The 25689-nt window shown below is 49.0% G+C and overlaps 2 protein-coding genes across 7 annotated transcripts; one reads left to right on the forward strand and one right to left on the reverse strand.

Annotated features, from left to right (window-relative positions):
- Positions 1-110: 110 nt before the first annotated feature.
- Nudt16l1 (nudix hydrolase 16 like 1) lies at positions 111-2803 on the forward strand. Its single transcript, XM_021632406.2, has 3 exons — positions 111-1111; positions 1199-1459; positions 1982-2803. The coding sequence occupies exons 1-3, from the start codon at positions 881-883 to the stop codon at positions 2201-2203; spliced, it is 714 nt and encodes a 237-aa protein (XP_021488081.1). The 5' UTR covers positions 111-880; the 3' UTR covers positions 2204-2803.
- On the reverse strand, positions 2654-25585 carry Anks3 (ankyrin repeat and sterile alpha motif domain containing 3). 6 transcript variants are annotated; one of them, XM_060364095.1, is made up of 17 exons: positions 25504-25585; positions 21496-21667; positions 18889-19087; positions 18553-18674; positions 16741-16822; positions 13956-14091; positions 11404-11559; positions 10042-10179; positions 9475-9584; positions 9086-9253; positions 7697-7821; positions 5338-5479; positions 4830-5002; positions 4486-4571; positions 4024-4107; positions 3701-3784; positions 2654-3632 (listed from the first exon to the last, which is right to left on the reverse strand). In XM_060364095.1, exons 2-17 carry the CDS (start codon positions 21663-21665, stop codon positions 3199-3201), a joined length of 2409 nt encoding a protein of 802 aa, XP_060220078.1. In that variant the 5' UTR covers positions 21666-21667; positions 25504-25585; the 3' UTR covers positions 2654-3198. The 6 variants fall into 6 exon arrangements, with proteins under 6 accessions (XP_060220078.1, XP_060220080.1, XP_060220079.1 ...); XM_021632392.2 differs by having other exon boundaries at positions 3450-3597; XM_021632393.2 differs by having other exon boundaries at positions 3456-3597; positions 3701-3789.
- Between the last annotated feature and the right edge of the window lie 104 nt (positions 25586-25689).

Consider the following 25689-nt stretch of genomic DNA (forward strand, 5'->3'; position numbering starts at 1 on the left):
GGGCAGGCAGTTGGTTCTTGATGTGGTGACAGGACACTGAGTGGCTTCTGATAGTTTCTGACAGATTTTGGTGTTGCCTTCATTTGCTTTTGTGAGAGGGGCAGTGAGTACGCCCTCCAAACATAGGCAAAGGTTTATGGCTATTGTTTTGTTGCTTGCTTTGTCTGGAGTGAAGCCAGACTTGGAATTTGGCTTACCTCTACTGAGCAGTTGACGGATCTCAGCCTCTAGGTTGGTGTTTTTTTGTTTTTGTTTTTTGTTTTTTCCCCTAGTTCTTATATTGATCCCAGCTCTTCGGATGTTTACTGAGCATTAGCCATGTGCCTGAGAAGGACAAAGCCGCTAAGGCTCAGGTCCCTGGGCACTTAGGCTGGAGTCACTTAGACGCTTAAGTCTTTAAAGGCGTGGTGTCACAGGGCAGTTGGAGCCACAAGCTCCAGGTTGAGCTTCAGGGGAAAATCTGCTCCCTCAGAGATGAGGTGGTTATTGAGACTTCCAGCTCTCCTCTCGGGAATGTCCTGGATTTGAGACTGGCACACCTTGATGCGCTATGGAGTCACAAGCTCCGGGTCGAGCCTCGGGAAAATCTGCTCTCTCAGGGATGAGGTGGATATTGATACTTACTGCTGTCCTGGCAAAGATGTCCTGGACTAAGACTGGCATACCTTGATGTTCGGTGTGCCTCCCGCTGACAGCCTGACTTCCGCGCGGTGCGTCTTGGGAGTTGTAGTCTTCTGTAGTCTTCTCTTGTGCAGCTTTGGAGGGTGAAAAACTCCACCCTCTCACCCCACCCATTACCGCGACCCCAGCCAGGAGCTCCAGTCTTTTCTGGATTCAACCCTGACCCTCCGGACTGGTGGGGGCGGGCCTATGCACGTGGATGCAAGTGGATTGGGTCCGTGTGTCGTGGGCGGGGTCGCGCATGCTCATTTGGGCAGTGGGCCTGGAGCACATCAAGATGTCGACCATGACGGTTCCAGAGCTAAAGCAGATCAGCCGGGAGGAAGCAATGCGCTTGGGACCCGGCTGGAGCCACTCTTGCCACGCCATGCTGTATGCCGCCAATCCCGGGCAGCTCTTCGGCCGTATCCCCATGCGCTTCTCAGTGCTGGTGAGGCGCTAGGCGGGCTAGCAGGGCGGATACTACAGGTTTGGGGCACCCTGTGGACCCCGCGTACTCACCCGACTTACCTTGCAGATGCAGATGCGCTTCGATGGGCTGCTGGGCTTCCCTGGGGGCTTCGTGGACCGGCGCTTCTGGTCGCTGGAGGATGGCTTAAACCGGGTGCTGGGCCTGGGCCTGGGCGGCCTGCGCCTTACCGAAGCTGACTACCTGAGCTCACACCTGACCGAGGGTCCACACCGTGTGGTGGCACACCTGTACGCACGACAGCTGACACTGGAGCAGCTACATGCTGTGGAGATCAGCGCTGTGCACTCGCGGGACCACGGCCTGGAGGTGGGACCACTGCCTGGGGCCCGCCCCCGTTCCCGCTCCTGAGGTTTGGCTCTGGCACCACAGAAGGCATCGATGGGTAACATGTGCACCTCAAGGGCCTCACCCTGGCCATGCTGGGTAGGAAGAGGCACTGGCCTCTGGGCCCGGGGCTGTTTACAGTTGCCTTGCTGCCTGCCATTGTCAATCCTGGGAGTGGGGCATGGGATCACTGGAAAGAAGGGGTGCTCAGGGCCTGCTTGGGAAATTGAGAACAGAGCAGAGAGACTGTAGTGTTTGAGATTGTCTTCTGAGATGTAATGTGAAAGCTTTGGGATTTGTGGATCCTCTAGCCTAAGGAGGCCAGGGATTATGGGGTGCTGGTATAAGAGCTTCCAGCTGGTAGGTAGGGTGGGGAGTGCATAGTATTGGCCTTGAAACTTGCTCGGGAAGGGGCTTTACTGCTACCAGCCTTGCCTGGCCAGACCCTGGCAGGGTCCTGCCTCTATAAGGAGAGCCCAGCCCTACCCCATGTCTGTCCCACAGGTGCTGGGCCTTGTTCGTGTCCCACTGTACACTCAGAAGGATCGAGTAGGAGGCTTTCCTAACTTCCTGAGCAACGCCTTCGTCAGCACTGCCAAGTATCAGCTCCTGTTTGCCCTTAAGGTTCTCAACATGATGCCCTCGGAAAAGCTGGCTGAGGCTTTGGCCTCAGCCACAGAGAAACAGAAGAAGGCCCTAGAAAAGCTGCTCCCGACCTCATCCTGAGGAGGTTCCTGTGCAGGTTCTTGCCCCTCCTTTGGCCGTTTCTGCCCACAGGTCCTGGAATTCCCAAGAAGTGTGCCTTCTAGTGTTTGGTTTTGCACCCCTTCTGACTGCAAGGGACATGCAGGCAGCTCTTCATCTTCACTGTCCCAAGCAGTCCCTGGCACCTAGCTACCCTCTCAGGTTGGTCAATGGGGTGGCATGGGCCTGGCTTTTCAAGCTGAAGATGTTCTCACCCATCCCAAGGCTCAAACTGTCCTGTATGGCTCTCTTCATGACTGGTGGAGTCCCAGCTACAGCCCACTCTTCTAAGGCAACTGATTGCTTGGTACACGGCTCCTGGACTGGTCTGGGGTTTTGTTCAATGGAGGTGATCCACGTTAGATCATTCCTTCCCTTAACCCAGAACCTGATCCAGCTTGAGGAAGGATGTTCATCTGGGAGGTTGTTGACTTTCTCTGTTAGGTTTTTCTTTCTTGGTGTGTGAACTGTGGGTTGGTTTCAGAATGGCTGTGCCCCACATGGCTTTGTTTTTCCCATGAGGGCTTTGGCTCAGCTCTGTGAAATTGAGGATGGAAGAAGACAATAAAGCCATTCCTCTGATGCTCTTTGCTTCTGAGTGGAATGGCCACATCTTTCCCTGAGGTGTGTAGAAGTTGGGCCCAGGAACACGACCATCCCTGAGGGCAGCCAATCTGGCTGGCAGCTTGAGTTGAGCTCTCATGGTGGCAAAGACTTAGTATGCAAAGGGACAATAGAAGTGGCTCCACAGGATAGGAATGTCACTGCTGGCAGCTTTATGGCCTGATGTGGAAACACTGGTATGGCTGGAAAATTCCCACAGTTCAAGACTGGCTGGGTAAGAAAGGCTGTCTCTGCCAGGTCCACTTCGGGGCTTAGGAATGGTCCAGGAGCAGGGGAGAGACCCCACAGCCAGGGGTGGAGCTAAAAAGTGACTATACATGGTCTACTAGGGTCTGTTGGTGTCAGCTAGGAATTCATGTCAGGTCATCAGAAATGAGCCCCCACCAACTTGTATGTAATTTTATTTTCCCACAAACAGCACATTTTCTAGCCACCCCAGACCTCACCTGTAAGATCAAACCTTGGTGGCACCTGAATGTGCGGAACACACTCTCTCCACACAGCCCTGCCTGGTCTGAGCCAAGGCTGCCTACCAGCTTGGGGCCTTCCCACCAGGATCTGGGTGGCAGGCCCTTCATCCTGCCCCAGGGCTGGCCCAAGCTGCCATAGTGGGGCCCGGAGGCCTGTCCTCCCGTCCACAAGCTGCTCCCTGGGCTGGTCTTGCATTCCCTGGGCTGCTGCAGCCATGTCCTCACTGCCCTGTCTTGCATGGCACATAACTTCAGGGTGGATCCATCACCCAACGTCAGAATCTGAATAAATTTGTTTTCAAAGAAAAAGAAAGAGCCTGCTAAGAAGGGGATAAGAATGTTAGGTGGTCCAGGGCGCCCATGGACATGTGGCCGGTAATCTCACCGTTCCTCCTGGCTACGGTTCCTGCCATTTCTTCCCATTCAGCATCTGTAGTTTCTCCAGGCTCTGCAGTACAGAGCATAATGCCTGCCCTAAGGACAGGATCAATTAATGAGTATTCTGTGGTCAAGTTTCAGCAGCAGGGTAGAAGGGAAATTCAGGGTATGGGGAACCGGTGTCCCTGGGGTCAGGCTGGGGTAAGGCTACCCAGAAGTCTGAGCTGACTGGGTATGGCCAGCTCGGGGGTCAGGTCTCAGCCTCAGTCCTTGGAAGAGGGTCTGGGAAAGGGTGAGGTTAAAGCCTTGGATGCCCTCCTGCAGACTCACCCATCTCATGGACACGGTCTTCCAGGGCCCCTGATAACTCAGGGAGGCTCAAGGACTGCAGGGGAATAGGCCAGCCTTTGGAATCTGTGGTAGAGAGGGTGAGTTGACCAAAGGTGTGTCCTCACTCACTGCTGATGCACCTGAGTGACCACCTAGGCAGGGATGCCTCTCATGGTGTACCAACTACACGCTTAGTAACTAGCGCTTATGGCTCAGGCCTAAGCCAAGCTAAACCTGGGAGCAGCCACCCAACTCCACTAGAGGTGTTAAAGACAGTAAGCCATGAAACAAAGGGCTTTACACACTTGCCACCTACCCCCTAAATGTAAGTGTGTCCCTTGGCACAAGTGGGCTTGTTCTGGGGACAGGGTTGCCATTATGACAGCCATGCGGTTGAAACTTAGCTTAGGGCTTTCTGCCCACCCTTGTCCTAGGCCATAGCCAGGCTATTGCTCTTCTTACCTCCAGGGAGAAAGAATGGGCTTTGGGTAGCTTCACTGGGGGACTGCTCCTGCCTCACTCGAGCTGACAGCTCAGCTTGACAGGCCCTGAAGGACATGACCAAGTGTTAGTGTAGAAAAGGCCCTGCTGCCAACCCTAACCCAAACCAGGGTAAGGAAAACCTCAGCCCTGTAGCCAGCCTGAGAAGGCTCACACTAGTCATCTGGAAAGAAATGCAGATCCTGCTTTTGGTCAAGCCTGGGTCTCCACAGGAAGAGGCACTATGGTTTCCCCTACTTCCCACCTGCTTAGAGCATTAGGAAGGGATAATGACAATTATCTAACTGGGTGTGTAGCCTACTTACCGCAGCTGGTCCAGAACAAGGGCAGCATCCTGGGCCAGGGTCTGGGCCTCCTGTAGCTGGTCATGGATATCCTTTCGGGCACTATCCTGCTCCAGGAGGCAGCTCTCTACTACAGCCCGCAGTTCCTGCTCCTGGGACACCTGGCCACGCAAGGCCTCTGCCTCCTCACAGCACTGCAGGCAGATACCAAGCTAGAGGTCCCAAGCCAGGAGGCTAAGGCCCACACTTGCTGATTTCCCCAAAGAGCGTGAAGTCTGTTAGGCTGCCTATCTTCCCCTCCCCAGCCTGCCCTAGGAATCACTCCTTTGGCTCCATCCTTCATCTTCCAAGTCTGCAGGAGCCACTTTCTCTAACTGGCTCTTCCCTCCTATATTCACCCGACTGTTCCATCTTCCTCTTCAAGTTTCCTCTGTCTCCAGTCCCCTGCTGAAACCTCTGCTATAAAGGTGTGACTCTAGGTGTACTCTGCCTCCTTGTATTCACAGCCCACCTGGACCACCTGACTTACTTTGTGCAGCTGGATGGCAAGCTCCTGCATCTCAGCCTCCAGCCGGTCAGCATAGGCCAGCTCCAGGGCATCACTAGGTGGGCGGGCACTGCTGTGCCAACGGGCAATGGCAGAGGTCATCTTCCTTTTGGGCCCAAACAACCTGAAGGGGTGAATCAGAGGGTGCATGTCAGTTTCTGTCAAGTGCATGGACCCTGGTACCAACCTGCCACCAAGGCCAGTCATGAGGCAACACCTAACTGAAAGGGAGGGAGGTTGCAGTAGATCCTGGGGCAGAGGACAGAAAAAGTGTCCAAAAAGGCCTCCAACATTACTGGCTCCAGTGGACAACTGTGTCTGTGCTCTAAAGGAAGATCTCCAGGAATCTTCCCCTCCAGACAAGTGCACTGGGAGAATCTGCATGGGCTACCTTGCAGCCTAGAGGTCACCACAGGCTTTGCTAGTGAGTGCAGCCAGCTCAGGCTAAGCTCAGTTCCGTATAGCAGCAGCCACCCAGACTCAACATGCAGGAAGCAGGGGAGGCAAGGCAGACCCTGTCCTCCCAGTATCAAGTACAGAAGTTCTGGTTACTGAGGGGCACTGCTATAAGTCATTCATTCACTCTCTGCCTGAAAAGTGGGGATGGAGGACGAGGAGCGGGTCTAAGGGGCAGTACCTCTTCTTCATTCTCCCTGTATAGGAAGCCAACAATAAAGTCTAGGGCACTGAAAAATACCTGCATGCTCAGAACATTGGTGCACTTGGAATGTGGGCATGAGAAGTCAGTATCATCCTTGACTACATAAAAGTGGCTTGTCTCAAAGCAACTACAGATGGGAGGAAAGTTAGAGTCATTGCATGTGCCTAGGGAAAGGTGCAGGCTCCAGCTAGTTCTCTGCACACAGAGAGAGAACAATAATAAGCTTAGAAAACAAAAACAAAACCTGCAGATCCCAGGGAAGGGGAAGGTCCTGACTTTGATAGTTGCTTCATGAGACGTAAATATCCATTTTCAGCAACAAAATTAAAAGACAGAGTAGAGTATGGCTCATTTACAGGAAAATAAACCACAGAAGTTCCAAGAAAGCATTGTAACACATTAGATAGACAAAGGCCTTGAAACAACCATCTTAAAGATAATAAGAGAACTAAAAGATGATGTGGAAACAATACGAAATGAAAATAAAGTGGAAAATGGAAAGACACAAGGAAAAGTATGGTAACTGAAGTAAAGCCTCCTAAAACAGACAAAGGCTGCTACATGTAGGCAGGCTAAGGAAGGAACTAGCAAACTGAACACAATGGAAATTCAGTCTGAGGAATAAGAGATTGAAAGCCACAAGGAGGGGCTGGAGAGACGGCTCAGTGGTTAAGAGCACTGGCAATTCTCCCAGAAGATCCAAGTTCAATTCCTAGCACCCACATGGCAGCTCACAACTGTTTATAGCTCCAGTTTCAGAAGATCCGACATCCTCAGACAGACATGCAGGCAAAACACCAATGCATATGAAATAAAAAAGAAAAAACCACAAGTAGAGCTCAAGAGCACACAGGGGCCAAGTCACTCCCATGAGTACCTCAGGAAGGGCAGGTAGATAGGTTCTGAAGAGCTAGCAGCTGGGAACTTCCATGTTTGATGGAAAACATGAAAACATCTGTAAAGCCCAATGAAGTCCACAGATGATGAATACCCTTTAGCCTGACTAAAGCCATACAGAATCCCGGAGCAACAAAAGAGAAGCAGCTTAACCCATGCAGGGATCCTCAGTCAAAGTACCTGCACATTCTCATTCAAAACTCTGGAAGGCTGAGGCAGCCAAAGTGCCAAAGCAAACAGCTGTCACCAAGAAACCTTTACCTGGCAAAACTGTCCTTCCAAAGTGCAGGAGAGAGTCAGACATTCCCAGAGAGGCAAACACTGAGGAAGCCCTGTAGAAAGCAGGACACCTGCTGCACCAGAGCCACCTAGGGGAGAGCACTGCAAGTGTGAGAGCCACCCATGGAGTTATAGCAAAGGCACAAATTGCAATTTTGTATATGGACTGCTTCAGGATAAAAGGCATAATACACACTTTGGGTTTTATATTAAAGTATTTTATATTCAAGCTTTTGGGAAATAAGAAACCTGTGCTATAAAATACTAACTCCAGAACTGTGACAGTTATAATGAAAAAAATAATTAAAAATCAGAAAACAGTGAACTGACAAAAACAAAGCCAAAAGGTCCAGCATACTGCAGCAAGGCCATCTTGAAACCATTTAGGCACAAAGGCCAACTTAGAAGAAAGCCTCTGTCTAGACAGGCTGCTCATCCTACCTGCTGAAGTACAAGCTGGAAGGATGGTGGAAATTATTGGGGGTGGCCAACTAGGGGACTCACGTGATGCCAATTTCCTTCAGGTCACTTTCAGTGAGGGTCAGGAAGATGCGCAGGTCCACATCCTGCTCCTCAAACACTTGTAGGTACTTTAGACACCCGATCTGTTCCAGCAGGGTGGCAAGGTCCTGGGGGAAGAAGAGACAACTGGGAGCACGAGGGGTCAGGAGTGGGAACTGGTGGTCTCCCAACTCTGGCCCCAAGCTTGACTGGACCCCTATACTGCCCTTTTAGCCTCAGGGCTGCCCACGGTGGAGAATGAGTGCTGATAGAGCTACAGGCTTAAAAATTCAGGAGTGAGCCGGGGGTGGTGGCGCACACCTGTAATCCCAGCACTCAGGAGGCAGAGGCAGGTGGATCTTTGTGAGTTTGAGGCCAGCCTGGTCTACAGAACAAGTCCAAGACAGCAAGCAACCCTGTCCCAAAAACAAAACAAAGAACAAGAGGGGCCTCCGAGAAAATCCATGTTTGGGGACTTTTGATACACCACCCCCAGTCCATTATCCTGATGAACTTGGTGTCACTGTTTGATTCCATGTCTGCACGGCCCCTTGTGTTTATCCTGACTCCCACAGGCCCTCAATACTGCTCCTTCCAAAACACCATGTGAGGGAGTGCCTGGAGACAGCACAAGCTTTTCAGACTAGATGGCTATTGACATCCTAGGCTGCCTACCCGCCCTGCCAGCTCAGCTACTTCTGAGCTCAACTGTTCAACCTCTCAACTAGCTTTTCAATACTAGAATTCCCAGTTTCCATTTCTTCCCACGTTTGGTTGCTAAGGATGAAGAAAAAATGTTCCAAGATTGCTCTTCTACCACTTTCCTCAAAGAAACAGCCTTGAGATCCCAGCATAAATAGTAACAGGCTTGGAGAACTGAGAGGTACACCTATGTACCAAGCCCAGGACCCTGGAAAAAGTTGCAGGCAGAGTGGCACAGTTTATAGGTTGTTGGGGAGCAGCACACTGGGACTTAGGGCATACGTGCACCCTGAGCGGCTGACCTATGAGCACAGTGATGCTTCACAAGCTGGTCCACACTGAGGGTGCAGTTGCATTTCTGCTAAGTGCATACCACATGCCGTCACCGTCCCGAGCTCATTAACATCCTGTTACTATTTCCCTAGGCTTGAGGGGCCCCAGAGAGCCCGGGAACTGTATGGGAACAGACAGCCCCTACCCATGGAAAGAAAGGGATACCACCCCTACAGCTGGCCTGCTGCTCATCAGGATTCAGTTTCTAGGCCTTGTGGGGAAACCCAGTACCCTCTTCTCCTCTCAGAGGTGCCTGGCCCTGTCTTGTATATACAATAAATGACCCATCTCTATCCCAAAGTCATAGAAGTGCCATCTCCCTGAGCATGCAGCCATCAGGTTCCCAAATGGTCTTACCTGGGGTCCTGAGTAGGGGGACTTCTCAGCTTGGGGTGCAGACCCTGGTGTGCAAGCAGTTCCTGTGCTGGAAGGCCAGTGACCATCACTGTTGCTGTAACGACTCTTATTCTTCAAATAACTCTTGGTTTGTTTACGAACCGAGCTTTTGCGGGCATGATCAGAATCCTGAAGTGGAAGGGGTGTGTTGGGAGCAGCTGTTATCTGGCCCTAAACCCCTAAACCTCTGGCCTCCTTCACCCAATGCAAGGGTGAAAAACAAAATCTAACATGACTTACCTGCAGCCTGGGCCCCCACACTCAAGGTTCTGAGGCATTGTATAGACACACATTAAACATTCACCCATCTCCTACAATACCAAAGGAGGAAGAAGGGGAGGGACCTTTACCTCATTGCTTTCTATAGAGGCTTCACTGCTGAGCCCCTGGGCTCTTGCTAGGCCATCACTGCTGCTGCTCCTCCACACAGGCCCAAGACTGTCACAGAAAGTGGGTTCCTCTGGTAATGGAAACACCTGATGACAGTTCTCGCCAGTGAGGCTGCTTGTGTTGTACTGGCTCATTCTCAACTGCCTCTTGCACAGCTCAACACTGCTTGTCTGGCCTGGCTCTGTCTCAAACACCCCACCCCACCCCGCCAATATAGGATGGACAGAACTTGTTTGTTTGGTTGGTTTTTATTGTGTACTCATAAATCCCGTGCACCTACAACAGAGCTTGGCATCAGACAGAAACTTGGTAACGCACTGCCAAGTCATAGCATATGCCTCCTGCTGGGAAGATTGCCAGGAAGCCCCTGGACTGACCCTTTTTGAGTATGGAATGCCTCCTCGGTCTGTGGAAACCCTGGATTGGGATGCTGCCCTCACCTGCCCATGGCCAACTCTGGCTTACCTCACAACTGGGGCCTTCTCTATCTCCTCCTCTATGGGAATTCAACAGGATGGGGTGCATACCCCGGCTGCTGCTGCTGCTGCTCTCCACATCCCGCTCATTGATGGGGGAAGTGACATCTCGGTAGCAGAGGCCCTCGCCTTCCAAGGTGTTCTCATCACTGCTGGTGAAGGTCACATAGCCCCGTGGAGGAACTTGCTCTGTGTACAGAATGGGCATGTGAACCCTCAAACATGAATGAAGGCACTAGCCTTCCTAGGGCTTTTGGGGTGATGGTGCCCCACAGCTGCCATCTCATCTCTTTGCACAGTAACTTGGCCATGCTCCAAGAGAGATTGGTTTGCACAGAAAACCAGAAAATGAGTTTGAGCCGGGTGTGGTGGCGCACACCTCTGATCGCAGTACTCTGGGAGGCAGGGGCAGGTGGATTTCTGTGAGTTCGAGACAACCCTGGTCTACAAAGTGAGTCTAGAACAGCCAAGGCTACTCAGAGAAACCCTGTCTCAAAAAAAAAAACAAGAAAACAAACAAATAAGCAAAACAGAAAATAAGTTTGGTGGAGCCAGAGCTAGCACCTGCTACTGTTTTCTTAGGGACAGAGTGGGCAGTAGCAGGCTTGATCTATGGACTCAACTGAAATGTTATTTTGGCACATTTAGTATAAACCCCCAAACTTACATGTATGCCCCCATCCACCAGGTGCCTATGTAACTACGGAGGTTTTGTTGTTATTGTTGTTGTTGTTTTGATGGTGTTAGGGATGGACCTGAGGCCTATGTGCAAATACTATACCAGAGCTCCAACCCCAGCCAAAGAAAGATCTGCCTGAACACTGACCTAGAAATGGACAGTGCAGTACAAATTCATGTAATCCCTGAATATATCTCCCAAAGAAAGCAAAGAGATGGAATCCGGCTCTGTGATACAGTACTTTCCTAGTATTCACAGAGCCTTGGGCTTCCATCCAGGACTGCAAACAACAAAACTCCAAATCCTCCATGCATGATGGCATATACCTGTAATCCCAGAATTCAGGAGGCAGAAGCAGGAGGATTGCCAAATCCAAGACCTGGGCTATGGGGTGAAACCCGGAAGGGGAGAAAAAAGAAAGGAAGTAGAGGCATCTGCAATCTCAGCTATTTGGGATCAAAATGTGGGCAGAGCCAGGACAGTGGAACTAAAATCCTTATACGTCACAATTGCTGTGACATCTATTTGAACAGAACATCCAATGAAAAGGAAAATCTGAAGAATGAAACCAAGTGTCTTGAGTTAGCAGTGACACCTAGAGCCACTCACTAGGCCAATTCTGAGTCTCACTCCTGTAGTACCCATGAGTCCAGGGACCCATGTTCTAGGGCAGTCCTGCACCCATCCAGTCTTGGGATGTGATACCAGGGAACTCTGGGAACTGTGCCTCTCACCATAGCTGGTCTGTGTCTTGCCTCCAAGTCCAATAGCTGTGATCCTGGCCAGGGCACGTGGCCCCTCGTGGATGCTGAGGCCCTTCTTTCGACAGGGCCTCTGACGCTGAGGAACAGGCCATGACTCATCTGAAGAACTCAGATCTTCATATTTTTCTGTAAGTCAGACAAGAAAATTATGACATTGGTTATCATTGGTTCAATGATGACCTTACTTGGCAACACTAAACTCTAAGGTAATGTATCTATGTGTGCTTTTTGAAACAATGACTCACTATGCAGGCTCTGGCTGGCCTTGAACTTGTAGCAATATTTTTGCCTCTACCTCCCTAATGTTGGGGTTATGTGTATAAGCCACCATACTCGGTTTAATATGCTCTTGAGATTTTATCTTTAGGGGTGTGTGTGTGTGTGTGTGTGTGTGTAAGTCTGTGTACAGGCAGGAGGGAACCCACAGAGGCCAGAAGGAGGCACTGTGTCCTCTGGAGTCGAAAGGTGTTTGAGTCACTGGATGTACACTCTGGAAACCAAGTTCCAGTCCTCTATTGCTGAACCATCTCTCCAACTCCTAGGGTCAATTTCTCAAGGCTCCCAGAAACTACAGAACATGTAAGGAAAACAGAAAAACAGTCAACAGATGAGAGCACATAATTCTTTTCACACATGTATAATATTTAAAATCACTGACTAGTAGTGACAAGGCATCATAATATGGGAAGGTGAGCAACTCTCTGGGCAGATAAGTTAGAATAAAACTGAACAGGATAAAATGACAATTTAACCAATTTAAAAAGGACTTTCAACCTAGAAATTTTAAAACTACCCAAAAATACAACAAAACTTCTGTTAAACAACTTTTAAGTGAAAGGGGAATACAAACCAAAATTACAGAATTCCTGGGGAATAACACCTACATTCCAAACTCCTGCCATGTGGCCACTAGGAAATGAAATCTACCGCCAAATTTTCTCTAGCAAAAGCAGTGAAAATAAATGAGCTGGCCTGGGAAATGGCTCAGTGCACAAAGTGCCTGCTATGCAAGAATGAAGACCTGGGGGCTGAAAAGATGGCTTAGCTGTTAAGAGCACTGACTACTCTTCTAGAGGTCCTGAGTTCAAGTCCCAGCAACCACATGATGGCTCACAACCATCTGCCAATGGAATCTGATTTCCTCTTTTGGTGTGCATGAAAACAGAGTGTTCACATACATAAAATAAATAAATAAATCTTTAAAAAGTTAAAAAAAAAAAAAAGAAGATCTGGGTTAAAATCTTGTCTCAAAGAATATCAGAATCCTTTTTCTTTTTGTGTGTGTGTGTGACCACCCAAGGCTGTGCCAAGAGGAAACTAAATATCTCCTTCCCAGCCACTAGCCGACAAAAAATCATTGAGGTGGACGCAAACTCCCTACTTTCTGTGAGAAGCGCATGGCCACAGAAGTAGCTGCTGATACTCTGGGTGAAGAGTAGATGGGCTTTGTCGTCCAACTCAGTGGAAGGGAATGACAAACAAGGTTTCCCATGAAGCAAGGAGCCTCTTCCCCCATCCCCGCCCCTTGATTGTGGACCAAGGAGAACTAGAGAAAGGAAGCATGAGTCTATTGAGGGGTGTGCTGTGGATGGCACTCTAAGTATTCTCAACTCGGTTATTGCAAACCAAAGAAAGTAAAAAGGAGAGAAGGGTATTACTGGACTAACAGACGTGCTTTGTCAGCTGGGACCCAAAAGAATTAACAGAATCCAAAACTTTTCAGTCCCTCTAAAGAAGATGATGTCTAGCTTGGTGGCAGAGGCAATACCTTTACTCCCAGTACTCAGGGGACAGAGGCAGGCAGATCTCTGTGAGTTCAAGGCCAGCCTGGTCTGCAGAGTGAATTCCAGAACAGCCAGGGCTACAAAGAGAAACAACCCTCTGCTCAGTCTGAGGTAGGGGTGTGTGGCTACAGAGACCACCAGAATCTAATTCCAGGAAGAGACCCTAGAAAGATGGAAATTCATGATGCCGGCACAACGGCATGAGCTTTTGGGAAAAGAGAACTGGTTCCAGGATTCACACCACACAAAAAAAAAAACAACTATCATTGGATCAGACATCTAAATGTAAAAAATGAAAACATACAAATGTTAGAAGGGATATGATCATCAGAGCTCTGAGAAAAAACTGGTTATGACTCAACATCCAGAAGCAATAAAGGACACATGATTATATAAAGGTAAAAGATGCATAGCACAAGATTGTCAAAGCCAAGAACTAAAGCCAAAGGGTTATGTCTCCTCCCCTTCTTCCTGAGGCTCCACAGCCTGCACTGTGCATGGTATCAGTCGACAGACACTACTCTCTATGGTAGGGTCTGCTTGTCTCTGACCCTAGGCCTTGGACCCCAAACTCAGCTCCACAATGGAAATGGTGAGAAGAGAACACCTCAGGTCAGGGCTCATAGAGCCCAACCTGGGCAAAGCCAGGGGACTCAGGGAGGGTTCTCCTCGTCTCCTGGTATCCTTGCTGCTCAGGGCTGCCCTGACTCCATCAGGACACAGAGGCAGATCAGATACCTGGGCTCCGGTAAAGGTTCTTGGGCAGTGCAGGCGAGTGAGTGTCCATCAAGGCCACAATCTTCATGTGACCATATTGCCTGGCCAGCATCCGGGCCGTGGCTCCACTGTGGTCTCTTGTGTCCACTTTGACTCCCTAAAAAGGTTCACGAAAGAGGAATCAGAAACTCCTCCTCTCAGTGGACTGCTGGCCCAGAGGGATGAGAAAACAAAGCAGATTTATGATCGCTTCCCCTGGTTCAAGATACCAGTGGGGTGGGGTACAGGTGAAGGGGCTAATGACTTCTGTTTCCTTCACAGCAGAAAAGACGGCCAGAAAGGCCATCACCAGGAGCAGTCATCAACCCGCCCTGCAGCTGCAGCCACTCTCCCTTCCTGAACATTGCCTGCCAAGTGGAAGAAGACAGAAAGAGGCTGGGGCCTGCAGGCAGAGGCCCACCTTCAACCTCCACACCCACTACATCTGTCTCCTGATAGAGAAACAGTCATTCAGTCCATTCTTGGAAAGAAGGCTCCATCCTCCAAAGATAACTTGACTTTCTCTTGTCCTCTGAATTTGTGAGACAGGATAGAGACAAGGACGACCTTGACTTCCTGATCCTCTTGCCTCTACCGCTAACTGTTGGTGTTACAGGTATGTATCACCACACTTGTTCTGTTGAAACAGGTTTTCACTGTATCTCTAGGCAGAGCTTGAACTCGCAATCCTCCTGCCTCAGTCTTCCAAGGGCTAGGATAACGTTGCTGAGCTGAGATTACAAGTTAGGCTAATTGAGGTGGGAAGACCCATACTGAATATGGATAGAATATAGTAAGGGACGGAGGCCCAGACATCATAAAAAGAACATGGTGAGCTTATCACTAGCATTTCTTTCTCGGGGTTTCTCTGTGCACTGTTGGCTGCCTGGAACTCACAGAGATCTGCCTGCCTCTGTCTCCTGAGCACTGGGATTAGAGGTGTGTATCACCACCTGACTCTCTTTAGGCTTCTTGACTTTGGACAAAATGTCACCAACTTCTCCAGTTCTTGACACCACATCCTCCCCTCCAGGACAGATTTCCCCTTGACGTGTCAGACAAAATAAACCTTTCCTTCCTTAAACTGTTTTTCATATGGCATTTTATCACAACAATGAAAAAGTAATTAATACAAAATATTAACACTGTGATGGAGTAATGAAAGGATGCAGACTTTCCCAATCTTTCTAACAGCTAGTTTCTTTTTGTTTTTGTTTTTTGTTTGTATGTTTATGAGACGGGGTCTCTCTGTGTAGCCCTCACTATCCTAGAGGAATCCCTATGTAAACCAGGCTAGCCTTGAACTCATAGACATCTACCTGCCTCTGCCTCCCAAGTGCTGGGATTAAACATGTGCGCCACCATCGCCCAGCAGATAGTTTCTTACTTCTACTGGAAACCTTATTCTGAAACTAGAAAAGCCCAGTGAATTTTCTCCTTTGAAAGTCTCAGCCTTACAGTCTAATATCATGGTGGCAGGCTGGCCACCAAGGCTCTGGAGGACAAATCAGAAGGAATTTAGAAAATAAAAGGTGGCCCCAAGGGTCTTCCAGGACTTAAACTTGAGAGATAATTAAGGATCTACATCAGAACTCCAAGCAACACTGTGATGCAGAGGAACTTGCAGGAGGAGTCAGTGAGGTTGGTGGGAGCAATGACAGAGGCCTCACACCGCTCTCCAAGGAGAAGGAGTAGATGCAGCGCAGAGACAGAACACCCAAAACCCTGGGGAGAAGAGCACATTGCGGGGTGGTGGCTGATGGCTATAATCCTAGCACTTGGTCAGTGGAAGCAGGGATATCAAGAGGTCAAGGCCAGCTGATCAACTAGGCAGGTAGCTCTGAGGCCTACTTGGCTACATTAGAAGCTAACTCCACAAACCACTAAACAACAAAAGTAAATTACAAAGCACGTGTGCTCTTTCCCCTTTGGCACTCTAAGGAAGACTCCTGCTGTGGACTCTGCGTACAAGTTCTGTGTGGACACAGGTTCTCAGTTTTCTTGAGTACATACCTGGGAAAACTGATGAATGCTAAGGTAATTCTAGATGTACCTATTGGAGGAATTGCCAGACTGTGTCCACTTCAAAGAAGTGCCACACAGAAGCCTGTGCCACTTTGAAGTCCACTGAGGTTCACACTTGACACTGCCACTTCCTGCCATCCTAGTCATGTAGCCTGGCTGGGTCAGGCCTATAATCCAGCTATGCAGAAAGCTGAAGCAGGTGGATGAAAGCAGCCTTCCTGGGCTACACAGCGAGTTCAAAGCCAGTTTGGACTACTTAGTCACAGCCTGTCTCTAAATAAGACATTTTAAAAAGGGCTGAGGTTGAAATTCAGTGATAGAGAGCATGCATAGCACATGCAAGGGCCTGAGCTTAATCTCCAGAACAAGGAATAAAAAGCTTCCTATCATTTTTAAAATGTGTTTTCAAAATCATTATAAATACATAAATGTGGGTGTTTATTTTTACTCACCACTGTACATTTTTCAATGAAATGTACTGCCTACAGGATAGCAAGACAGCTCAGTGGGTAAAGACAACTGCCATCAAACCTACAATCTGAGTTCAGTTCCTAGAATCTATTTCATAGAAGAAGACAGACTCCCATAGTCCTCTATTCCACACATACGTATGTGTGTAGACACTGCATGCTGACTGTATAGGTTTCTATTTAAAAGGAACCCCAATAAGCGTTTATAGCTTCATCAATGACTCCCATTTGCTGTGACCAAATGATAAGGTAGTAAATAAATAGCTACTTACATGATTCAAAAAATACTGCACAATTATCTCATGGCCAGAGGCAGCTGCTTCCATCAAAGGAGTGAATCCATATACAGGTTCCCTGCAAGAGGAGATCAGACAGATGGTTGGCAGGGAGGACTTAGACAAAGAACAAAACCAAGCCAAGACCCCTACATGCAGAGCAGGTTCAGGCTTAGGCTCTCAAGCACTTAGAACTGCTGATGTGTTGGGATTAGGGAGGCAGTTCAGCTGCTAATGTGCTTGCCACACAAGCATCAAGACCTGAGCTTGATCCCCAGCAACAGGTAAAAAGTTGCTGTGGTTGTGTGTGCTTGTAACTATAGGGCTGTGAGAAAGAACAGGAAGGTCCCAAGCCAGTCAACTAGTCCAGTTTGTGAACTCTAAGTCCTAGTAAGAGACCCTGCCTCAATAAAAAAATAAATGAAAGATGGCTGATTCCCAAGAAATACCACCACTTCTAGCTGCTGCACACATAGACATACACACCTGCCCATCCAACACTCACCCCAAATGTACACAAGGAAGCTAATGAGGTGAGATGGGAACAGTCAACAAGACTACACGAGCTTTACTAATTCCTCTGGTTCATTAACAGTCCCAAGTCAAACTCTTCCATCTTCCTTTCCTCAAGGCCATTCCCACCTTATTCTAAATCCCCACTTTATTCATGCTCAAAAAGCAGCTACTGCTGGGCATGGTGGAGAAGGCCCTTACTCCCAGCACCCAGAAGGCAAAGGTAGACCTCTGTGAGGCTAGCCTGAGTTCCAGGACAGCCAATGACACCTGAAGAGACCCTGTCTCAGAAAACATACTAAACAAACTAGCTTAAAGTGGCTACAGTTCATCACTTCTCACAGATGCAAATGTCTCTTCCCACCTACCCACATCTCATCTTTTGAGTTCAGCAGCCCATGAACTGTTTCTGATAAACCCATCTGTGTCACTGCAACACTGTTTGCAAACAGTCCTTCACTGTTCCTCATTCCCTGCCGGACTGGAAGCTAGGAGTCACACTAAACCTGCCTCTCAACCACTGTAAGACATATACTCTTCATATTTTAACATCTCTCAAGTTAGAATATATCTTAAAGTCATTAGACAAGCTGAATTTTAATTAGTAGCATTTTTTTCTTTCTTAGAGTCATTCAAAATTACACTATGTCTTCCAATGGGCACCAAGAGCCAGAGTTGCCATGCCAACATCAGGTGGGGGCTCAGCTGGTATGTGATGTGAAGGAGTTATTGACATAACATGCATCCAACCACAGTAACTCCATCTTGTGAAAGTCATGATGGAGACTGGGGAGACGGCTTAGTGGGTGGCACTTGCTGTGCAAGCCTGACAACTGTAAAAGTGAATGCAGTCATGCAAGTGTCCGCAATCCTAGCGCACAACAGGGAGCGAGAGGGCAGAGACTGAAGCTCCGGAAGCTCACAGGCTAGCTAGCGTTGGATACCCAGAAACGAAGAAATTTGACTCCAACAAGGTGGAAAGGCACGGACCAACACCTGAAAGTTGCCTGATCTCCAAACATGTGCTGCGGCACACATACATCTGCACCCTGATCCATGAAAAGGTGCACACTCTCTCACACACGATAAAGACAGAAAAGAAGACAAATAAATGGGTTGTTTGGTAATGATGGGACTGGGGTGTGACTCAGTGACAGGATGCTTGCTTAGCATACATGAGGTGCACTGATGCCTGACAGCTATGGACAAAGTCCCGTGCATGGGTGAGCCTGCCTTCTTGCTTAGTGTTGGAAGAAACCTAGCCCACTCCTGTGGCCACTTAGCTGCAACAATCACCTCACGTTGGCATTGGCTCCACTGTCCAATAGGAATTTGACCATCTGCTGGTGGCCGGCACTGGTGCAGTGGAAGAGTGCAGTCCAGCCCTGGATGTCTTTCATCTCAAGCTCTGCACCTTGCTTCAAGAGAACAGAGCGTAGGTTAGGCCCCAAGTCTTCAGGGAAGGTGAGCAGGTGGGCAGGTGCTTGGGAGGCAGCCACTGGGCCTTCGGCTGAAAGAATCTTAAGTGGTTACACATGCATGTGTGCACACTGTGGCCGGCAGTGCCGCATATCCTGTCGGGGCAACCACGGGGCACCTGGGTTTCTGGGCCTATGCCCACTCGGAGCTCACCTGGAGGAGAAAGTAGGCGATGCTCTCGTTGCCACAGCTGGAGGCCAGCATCAGCGGAGTCTGCCCCTCCGGGGTCGGCACGTTCGCGCTCACACCTGCCTCAAGCAGCAGGTGAACAATGGTGTCGTGCCCAGTGTAGGAAGCATACATCAGCGGGGTCCAGCCACCACCATTCTTCTTATTCAAATCTAACTCTCTCCTAAACAAACACAAGTTATGCTAGATAAACCCAGCATCTCACATGTGGGCTTCATCAGAGCCAGCTGCCAGGCCTGATGGACAAGCGATCTTCTAGAAAGGGTGGTCACTTGCCCTAGGTATCCCCTGGTGGGGGAGAAGCAAGGTAGGAGTGTTTCCATCCTTAGACTCTTGTGCTTAGTCATGACTATCAACTTGTCAGGATCTGAAATTAACTAAGAGATCTGCACAGGTCTGAGGAAGTTTCTAGATTGGGTTAACTGATGTGGGAAGACCTACCCTAATTACAAGAAGCACATTCTATCGGCTGTGGTTACAGAGTAAATAAGAAAGAGAGCAAAGCACTAGCACTCATCTGTCCCTGCTTCCTGAGGCGATGTGACCAGCTGCCCCACTGTCCTGTCACCATGCCTCTCCTGCCACGATAGACTCTACCCTCACACCAAGTTAAAATAACCTCTACCTTCCTTAAGCTGATTTTGTCACTATTTGTCTTAGCCACAAAAAGTGACTAATGTGGCATGGTGTACATTTACTCACAGTACTTGCAGGGGCAAAGGCAGAGTTCAAGGCCAGCCTGGTCTAAAAAAAAAAAAAAAAAAAACAACAAAAGAAAAAAAGAAAAAGTGACTTAATATAACCATCTCTGTTTTAATACTGTCATCTGTCCTACCATCTCCTAGACAAGGCCAACAATTCTTTTTTTTTTTTTTTGTACCTACAGCACCCCCATGTCAAGCAGGGGAGTCAGGCAAGGTCTAGTCATTTCTCTCTAGTTACAACATGCAGGAAGTAGCTAGCTGTTGGCACACAGATTAGGGCTAGGTAGCTAGTCAAACACCCGACAGCACAAAGGACCCACCACAGAAAAGACTTGACTTGCTGGCCTAGTTTATCAGTTGAAGTGAGGCTGAGACATCCTATGCAGTACCAAATCAATAACCAATCTGTCTTCACAGCTGGACAGAGGGAACAAGAAACACCACTGCCACTGACTTTCTTGTCACCACACCCTACCGAAAAACAGAGAACACTATTTTCTAACTGGTTTCCATTATAATTCTGGAAATGTACTTTCACTCAGGAAAGCAGAGGGGAGGGGCTCTCAGACTTTAAGGCTTGGGGATGGGAGTCCCATTACAGAAGAACATCCACCGCCTACTCCAAAGAATGTAGTTGATGCCTAGGACCTTCCTGACAGTTCTTGCCTCTTGGTGGCAATCTGCTGTGTCATCGATCAGCGCCTCTTGTGGGATCCATACTAAACTAAGCCAGGCAGCTACTTCCCATCCTAGCAGCAGCTCCTACTGACTCTGGATTCTGGACTGGCCTAAAACCCTGCCTGGGCTCACTGGAATGACTTGGTGCCCAGCACTGCCTCCCTTCTTGAGTAGCAATTCCACAAAGGCAGCAGCAGCAAATGCCTCAGCAAATCTACCACCTACCCTTCAAACCCTATTCTCTGAGACCTCCAATTTTCCTTGGCCCCAGCCTGGGCTTCCATGAGCAAGCCTGCTTCTTAACTGGGCCCAAACTCAGGGAGAAACACAAAAATCTAGAGTTCTCCTCTTTGGGCTGCTCTGGGGCCATGTTTTTAACAGGACACTCAACATGTAAGAACTTGACAGTCCAAAGAATTATAGCAGAAGTCTTGTGATCCTGTGAACAAGTGCTGACTCCACACCTCACTGCCCAGCCACTAGGTGAAGGAGCTCTAAAATCTGCTCTAGGCTGAGAGCACTCACTCTACTGGCCGAGGACAATGGATGGCTCTGAGCTTCATGAGGCTCTGCTCTGGCACATCAGGAATTGAGAAGACAGAGAGGTCTGGGAGAGATCATCTGGTCAAGGTACCAAACAAGCACTGGCAAACTGAAGATAAAGTGTGGTAGAGCACAAGAAAGCGAAGAGACCTTTCTCCAACAAAACGTTCACACCACGTGGACTAAGAGACAGGCTGTGGAACTACTCATAGGCAGATTGGTAAAGCTGGCAGGTGGGCAGTGAAGACAGGAGGCCAGCCTCTCACCTCTGTGCCAGAGGGAAGAAGAGCGCTAAAGAACCACATTGAACCTGCAAAGGACCAAAGTGCTGGCTTTCCAGCCTTATCATTGTTTTCTCTGGGTTTTTCTACAATCAGAAGAAACCCCCAAACGACTCTGGTTCAAGTAAACTACAAATTAATGTTTATAACATAGGCCACAATGTAAGTTTTAAGCATCTTTTTTCTCAGAATCAAAAGATCCTTTTTTTTCTAAGCGTCTAACATGAGCCATCAATGACACCTGCCACAGGCATGTGTGCCTACTTGATATGTATAAAGATCTTGAGACTCCAGCCTGTGGAACTGAAGTCACTTAGGTGCTGATGAGAATATGAGGTGAAGGGATGCTCCCCAAGACCTCTTACCGCTGCACACACTCCTTCACCACCTCATACTGGCCAATGGAGGCAGCTGTGTGAAGATCCAAGGGGACATCCAGCTCCTCTCTGCTGACCTGTGCACCGAGCCCATGCCACATGGACAAGCTGCGGTTCAGGAGCTCCGGCTCGCTGGCTTCATCGCTGAGCTCAGACATGGCTGCAGAGAGAGGCCCAGGGGTTAGTTCTTCTTCCCTGGTTGTTCAAAGACGAAACACTCCTACCAATGGCAAGCCATCACCTCGTTCCTAAGAAACTGATGCCACCATGGCTGACTTAGCTCTCTTCAAACAGCAGTGCCATCACACCGCCACTGGCAAGCTTTCATCAAGACAGAAGACAGGAGCATCTATGTAGCCAGTAGCTGTGCCGCTGCACCTGCTTCACACCACAGATTCTACATCAGATTCTAGCCTGATGACCTCTCCATTGCTAGTAAAATAGTGAGTTGGGTTCCTTAGCACCTACTTGCTGAGTTTGGGTATGGAGCAAAATCTGCATCCTAGCTTCTCCAGTCCCTAGTTCCTCCCTAATGGACATGTATGTCTAATGAGCCCCTGCTTCAAACACATGGAAGTGGGGTGCAGTGGCACAACTCTGTAACCCCAGTAATGAGAAGGTGGAAGAGGCAGGATGATCATGAATTTAACAGCAGCCTGGAGTACATAACAAGTTTAGGCCAGCCTAGATACACACAGATCTTCTCTCAATAAAAGCAAGGATGGGACCTGGAAAGATGGCTCATGGGTTAAAAGCTCTGATTGCTCTTACAGGAGACCCAAGTTCAATTCCTTGCTTACAGCCTCCTGTAACTACAGCCCCCGAGGACCCAGCATTCCTTTCTGGCTTCCTTGAGGATCTGTACTCATGTGTGCACACACCACCTCCCAAGATACATTCATACACATAGTTTTAAGTTTCTTAAAACAAACCAGGGCAAGAAAGAAGGCTTAGCAGTTAAAAGTGTGTACTGATCTTACAGGGAACCTGAGTTCATTTCCCAGCATCCAAATGGCAGCTCACAACTGCCTGGAACTCTAGCTCCAGAGGATCCAACACACTCACATGCATGTCCACACACAAATACACATATACATACAAAATTTAAAACGAAAATAAAAATTTTAAAGTCAAAAACCCATAAAGGCCAAGAATGCAGTGACTGAGCACTTGCATGTCCACAAACCACATAGACAGCAATGTGTGGGAATGCCCGACTTAACTATGGCACTTGGAGGTGGAAACAGGATTGTGAGTTTAAGACCGCCCTGGGAATTCAGGGCAGTGGTGGCCTTTAATCCTAAGGACTCAGGGGGCAGAGGCAGTTGGATCTCTTTGAGTTCAGGACAGCCTGGTCTACAAAGTGAATTCCAGGACAGCCAGTGCTACCCAATGAAAACCTGTCTCAAAAATCAAACAAAGAAACAAACTAGTCTAGAGTCTAGGATACATAGCAAGAATTTGTCTCAGAAAAAGGAAAAAAAAAAAAAAAGCCCATTGTGGTGGCACATGCCTTTTATCCCAGCACTTGGGAGGTAGGGGCAGGCAGATCGCTGTGAGTTTAAGGCCAGCCTGGTCTACAAATTGAGTCCAGGACAGCCAAGGCTATACAGAGAAATCCTGTCTCAAAAAAATAAGATGAAGGGAGTGGGGAGGAAAGAAAGGGAAAAGTAGAACAAGGGAAAGAAAACCCCCAGCAGACTACAGAATGCAATCCCTGATGTTCAACTATGTTACCTGAGTAGGAATCCACCTGTGTAACCCTTCTAAGCAGGAAAAACGAATACCAAAGGATGACAAGTGTATGATTATGAGTCCTTTATTCTGGGCAATCCTACTCAAACCACAGCCTATCCATTAACCTCCTAGTAGATTCTTAAGTCTAGGAGCAAAGGAAGCTAGTACAGAATAGGGAGGGTTCTGGGATACAGGCCAGGTGCTAGAGCACTGCATACTGCCTGGAGTCTTGAATCCAACTCCTAGTGTGGCTACAAAACGAGGTGGGTGGTAATAGGAGAAGAGATAATGGCGGTTTTCACTAAGTAGGGTCTCAGTTATATGTTCTGCTCTCACCTGTGTAAATGGCCACTGTTTTGTTCTGAGACAAGGTCCCACTGTGTAGCGCTCGGTGGCTTAGAACTCAATTTGTAGACCAGGCTGGACTTGAGCTCAGATATATGGCTGTCTTTCCTGAGATTAAAGGCATGTGCCACTACACCTAGATAAATGGCCACTGGTACTAAGCATCTGTGGGGGCCATGTCTGTGACCCCAAATGACATCAAGTGGCAGAATCCTCCAGGACCTTATCACAGTGTCCTGGCAAGGTTATTACTCTGAGGTTGGAACTGGCCCAACCTGATCCAACAGAATCGAGAACAGCACAGCAGAGGGGCCAGGCTTTGGCCCTGAGCCCACCTGGCATCCACACAGAGGTCAGGACCACTGCAGGAGTGGCACAAAGAATACAGAGCACCAATATCCATACTCAAGAGCTCTGGCAAATCCAGAAGGAAGCCTGAAGGAAGTAGGTACCCAGAAGGTACTAATTCCTGCCTCCTAAGCACCTTAGTATTCTTCTGCATTGGTGATTGCCAAAAGAGACAAAGTTGGGCCTGGCAGCACAACTTTCAGATAGAGGCAAGAGGGTCAAATCACAAGCCTGCCTAGGCAACTTAGTGAGATAAAAGCATTTAAAAAGTAGAATGATAGGGCTGGAGAGATTGCTCAGCAGTTAAGAGCACTGTCTGCTTTTCCAGAGGTTCTGAGTTCAATTCCCCACAACCACCTGTTGGCTCACAGCCATCTATAATGTGATCTGAGGCCCTCTTCTAACCTGCAGGTGTACATGCAGATAGAGCACGCATATATTAAAAAAAATAATAATAATAAAAGCATGCCTTTAATCCCGGCAGAGGCAGAGGCAGAGGCAGAGGCAGAGGCAGAGGCAGAGGCAGAGGCAGAGGAGAGGCAGAGGCAGAGGCAGGTAGAGCTTTCTGGGTTCAAGGCCAGCCTTCTCTACAGAGTGAGTTCCAGGATGCCAAGGCTACAACAAAGAAACCCTGTCACACACACAAAAAAAAAAAAAAAAAAAAAGACAACACAAAAATCACTAACCTGGGAGACAGGTTATGGTAAATGATATGTGTGTGCGCTGGTGAGGTGAAAAACAAGGCCTGCATTCTGGAGCCACCTGCTTTCTCAGGCCGCAAAGCCTAAACTCAAGTAGTGCCTAACCTTACAGGTGAGACCTAATCTGAACCAACAGTGGACATTCGGAAACACTGGCAGATTAGCAGAACTCTGGAAGGGCTCACGCCTGTAATTCTAGCTCCTAGGGGCTGGGACAGGAGACTACCTTTGAGTTCAAGGCCAACCAGGAATACAAGAGATGCTTACTCAAAAAAACATAAAACCCGCTAGTGTAGTGGCACAAGCCTTTAATCTCAGCACGTGGGAGGCAGATCTCTGAGTTCCAGGCCAGCCTGGTCTACACAGTGGGGTTTCTGAGTTCGAGGCCATCCTGGTCTACACAGTGGGAAACCCCTATCTCACGGCCCTGGCACCCCAAAAAAATCCATTCGAGTAAAATAAATGTTTCTATGTCTTCTGCACCTCGCTTCCAGAATTTCAGTAGCAGCATTGATATGTTACTCTTAAAAAAAGAACTTTAATTTTTTTTTTTGAAGGCTATCCTGATGACAACTGTCACTCCTTCAAGAGATCCGTCAGGGTTTGGAGGGAGACCCTATAACCCAAAGGTGCGACGCGGCTCCGGCCCCAGCGGGTCCCGGCGACCGTGCACGACCGCAGGCTCCCGTGTCCGCAGGCTGGACACTCTGGCAGGCTACCTCGCCTGACTCCTCGGTTTAGCACCACGGAGCCGGGCCCGCGTCCCCAAACCCTGCGACAGGCAAGCGCCAGGGCTGGCCGCCGGGGCGGACGCAGGGCGCCTCAGGCACCGCCTCTCACAGGGCCCCGCCGCGGCCCGGCCTACCTGCAAGGCCTCGGGTTCCCGCGCCACCCTCCTGCAGCAGCTGCACGCTCCCTCACCGGCCAACAGCCCTGCGCCCGGCCCACCCCGGAAGGAATTGTAGGAGGGCGCGGAGCACCCCGGGAAGAGCACGGACGTTCTGCTATTGACCGCCAGAGCAGCCAATGAGACGGCAGATACCGGCCCCCT

Source organism: Meriones unguiculatus, chromosome 11 (genome assembly GCF_030254825.1).
Source record: "Meriones unguiculatus strain TT.TT164.6M chromosome 11, Bangor_MerUng_6.1, whole genome shotgun sequence".
In the NCBI taxonomy this organism is placed as follows: domain Eukaryota; kingdom Metazoa; phylum Chordata; class Mammalia; order Rodentia; family Muridae; genus Meriones; species Meriones unguiculatus.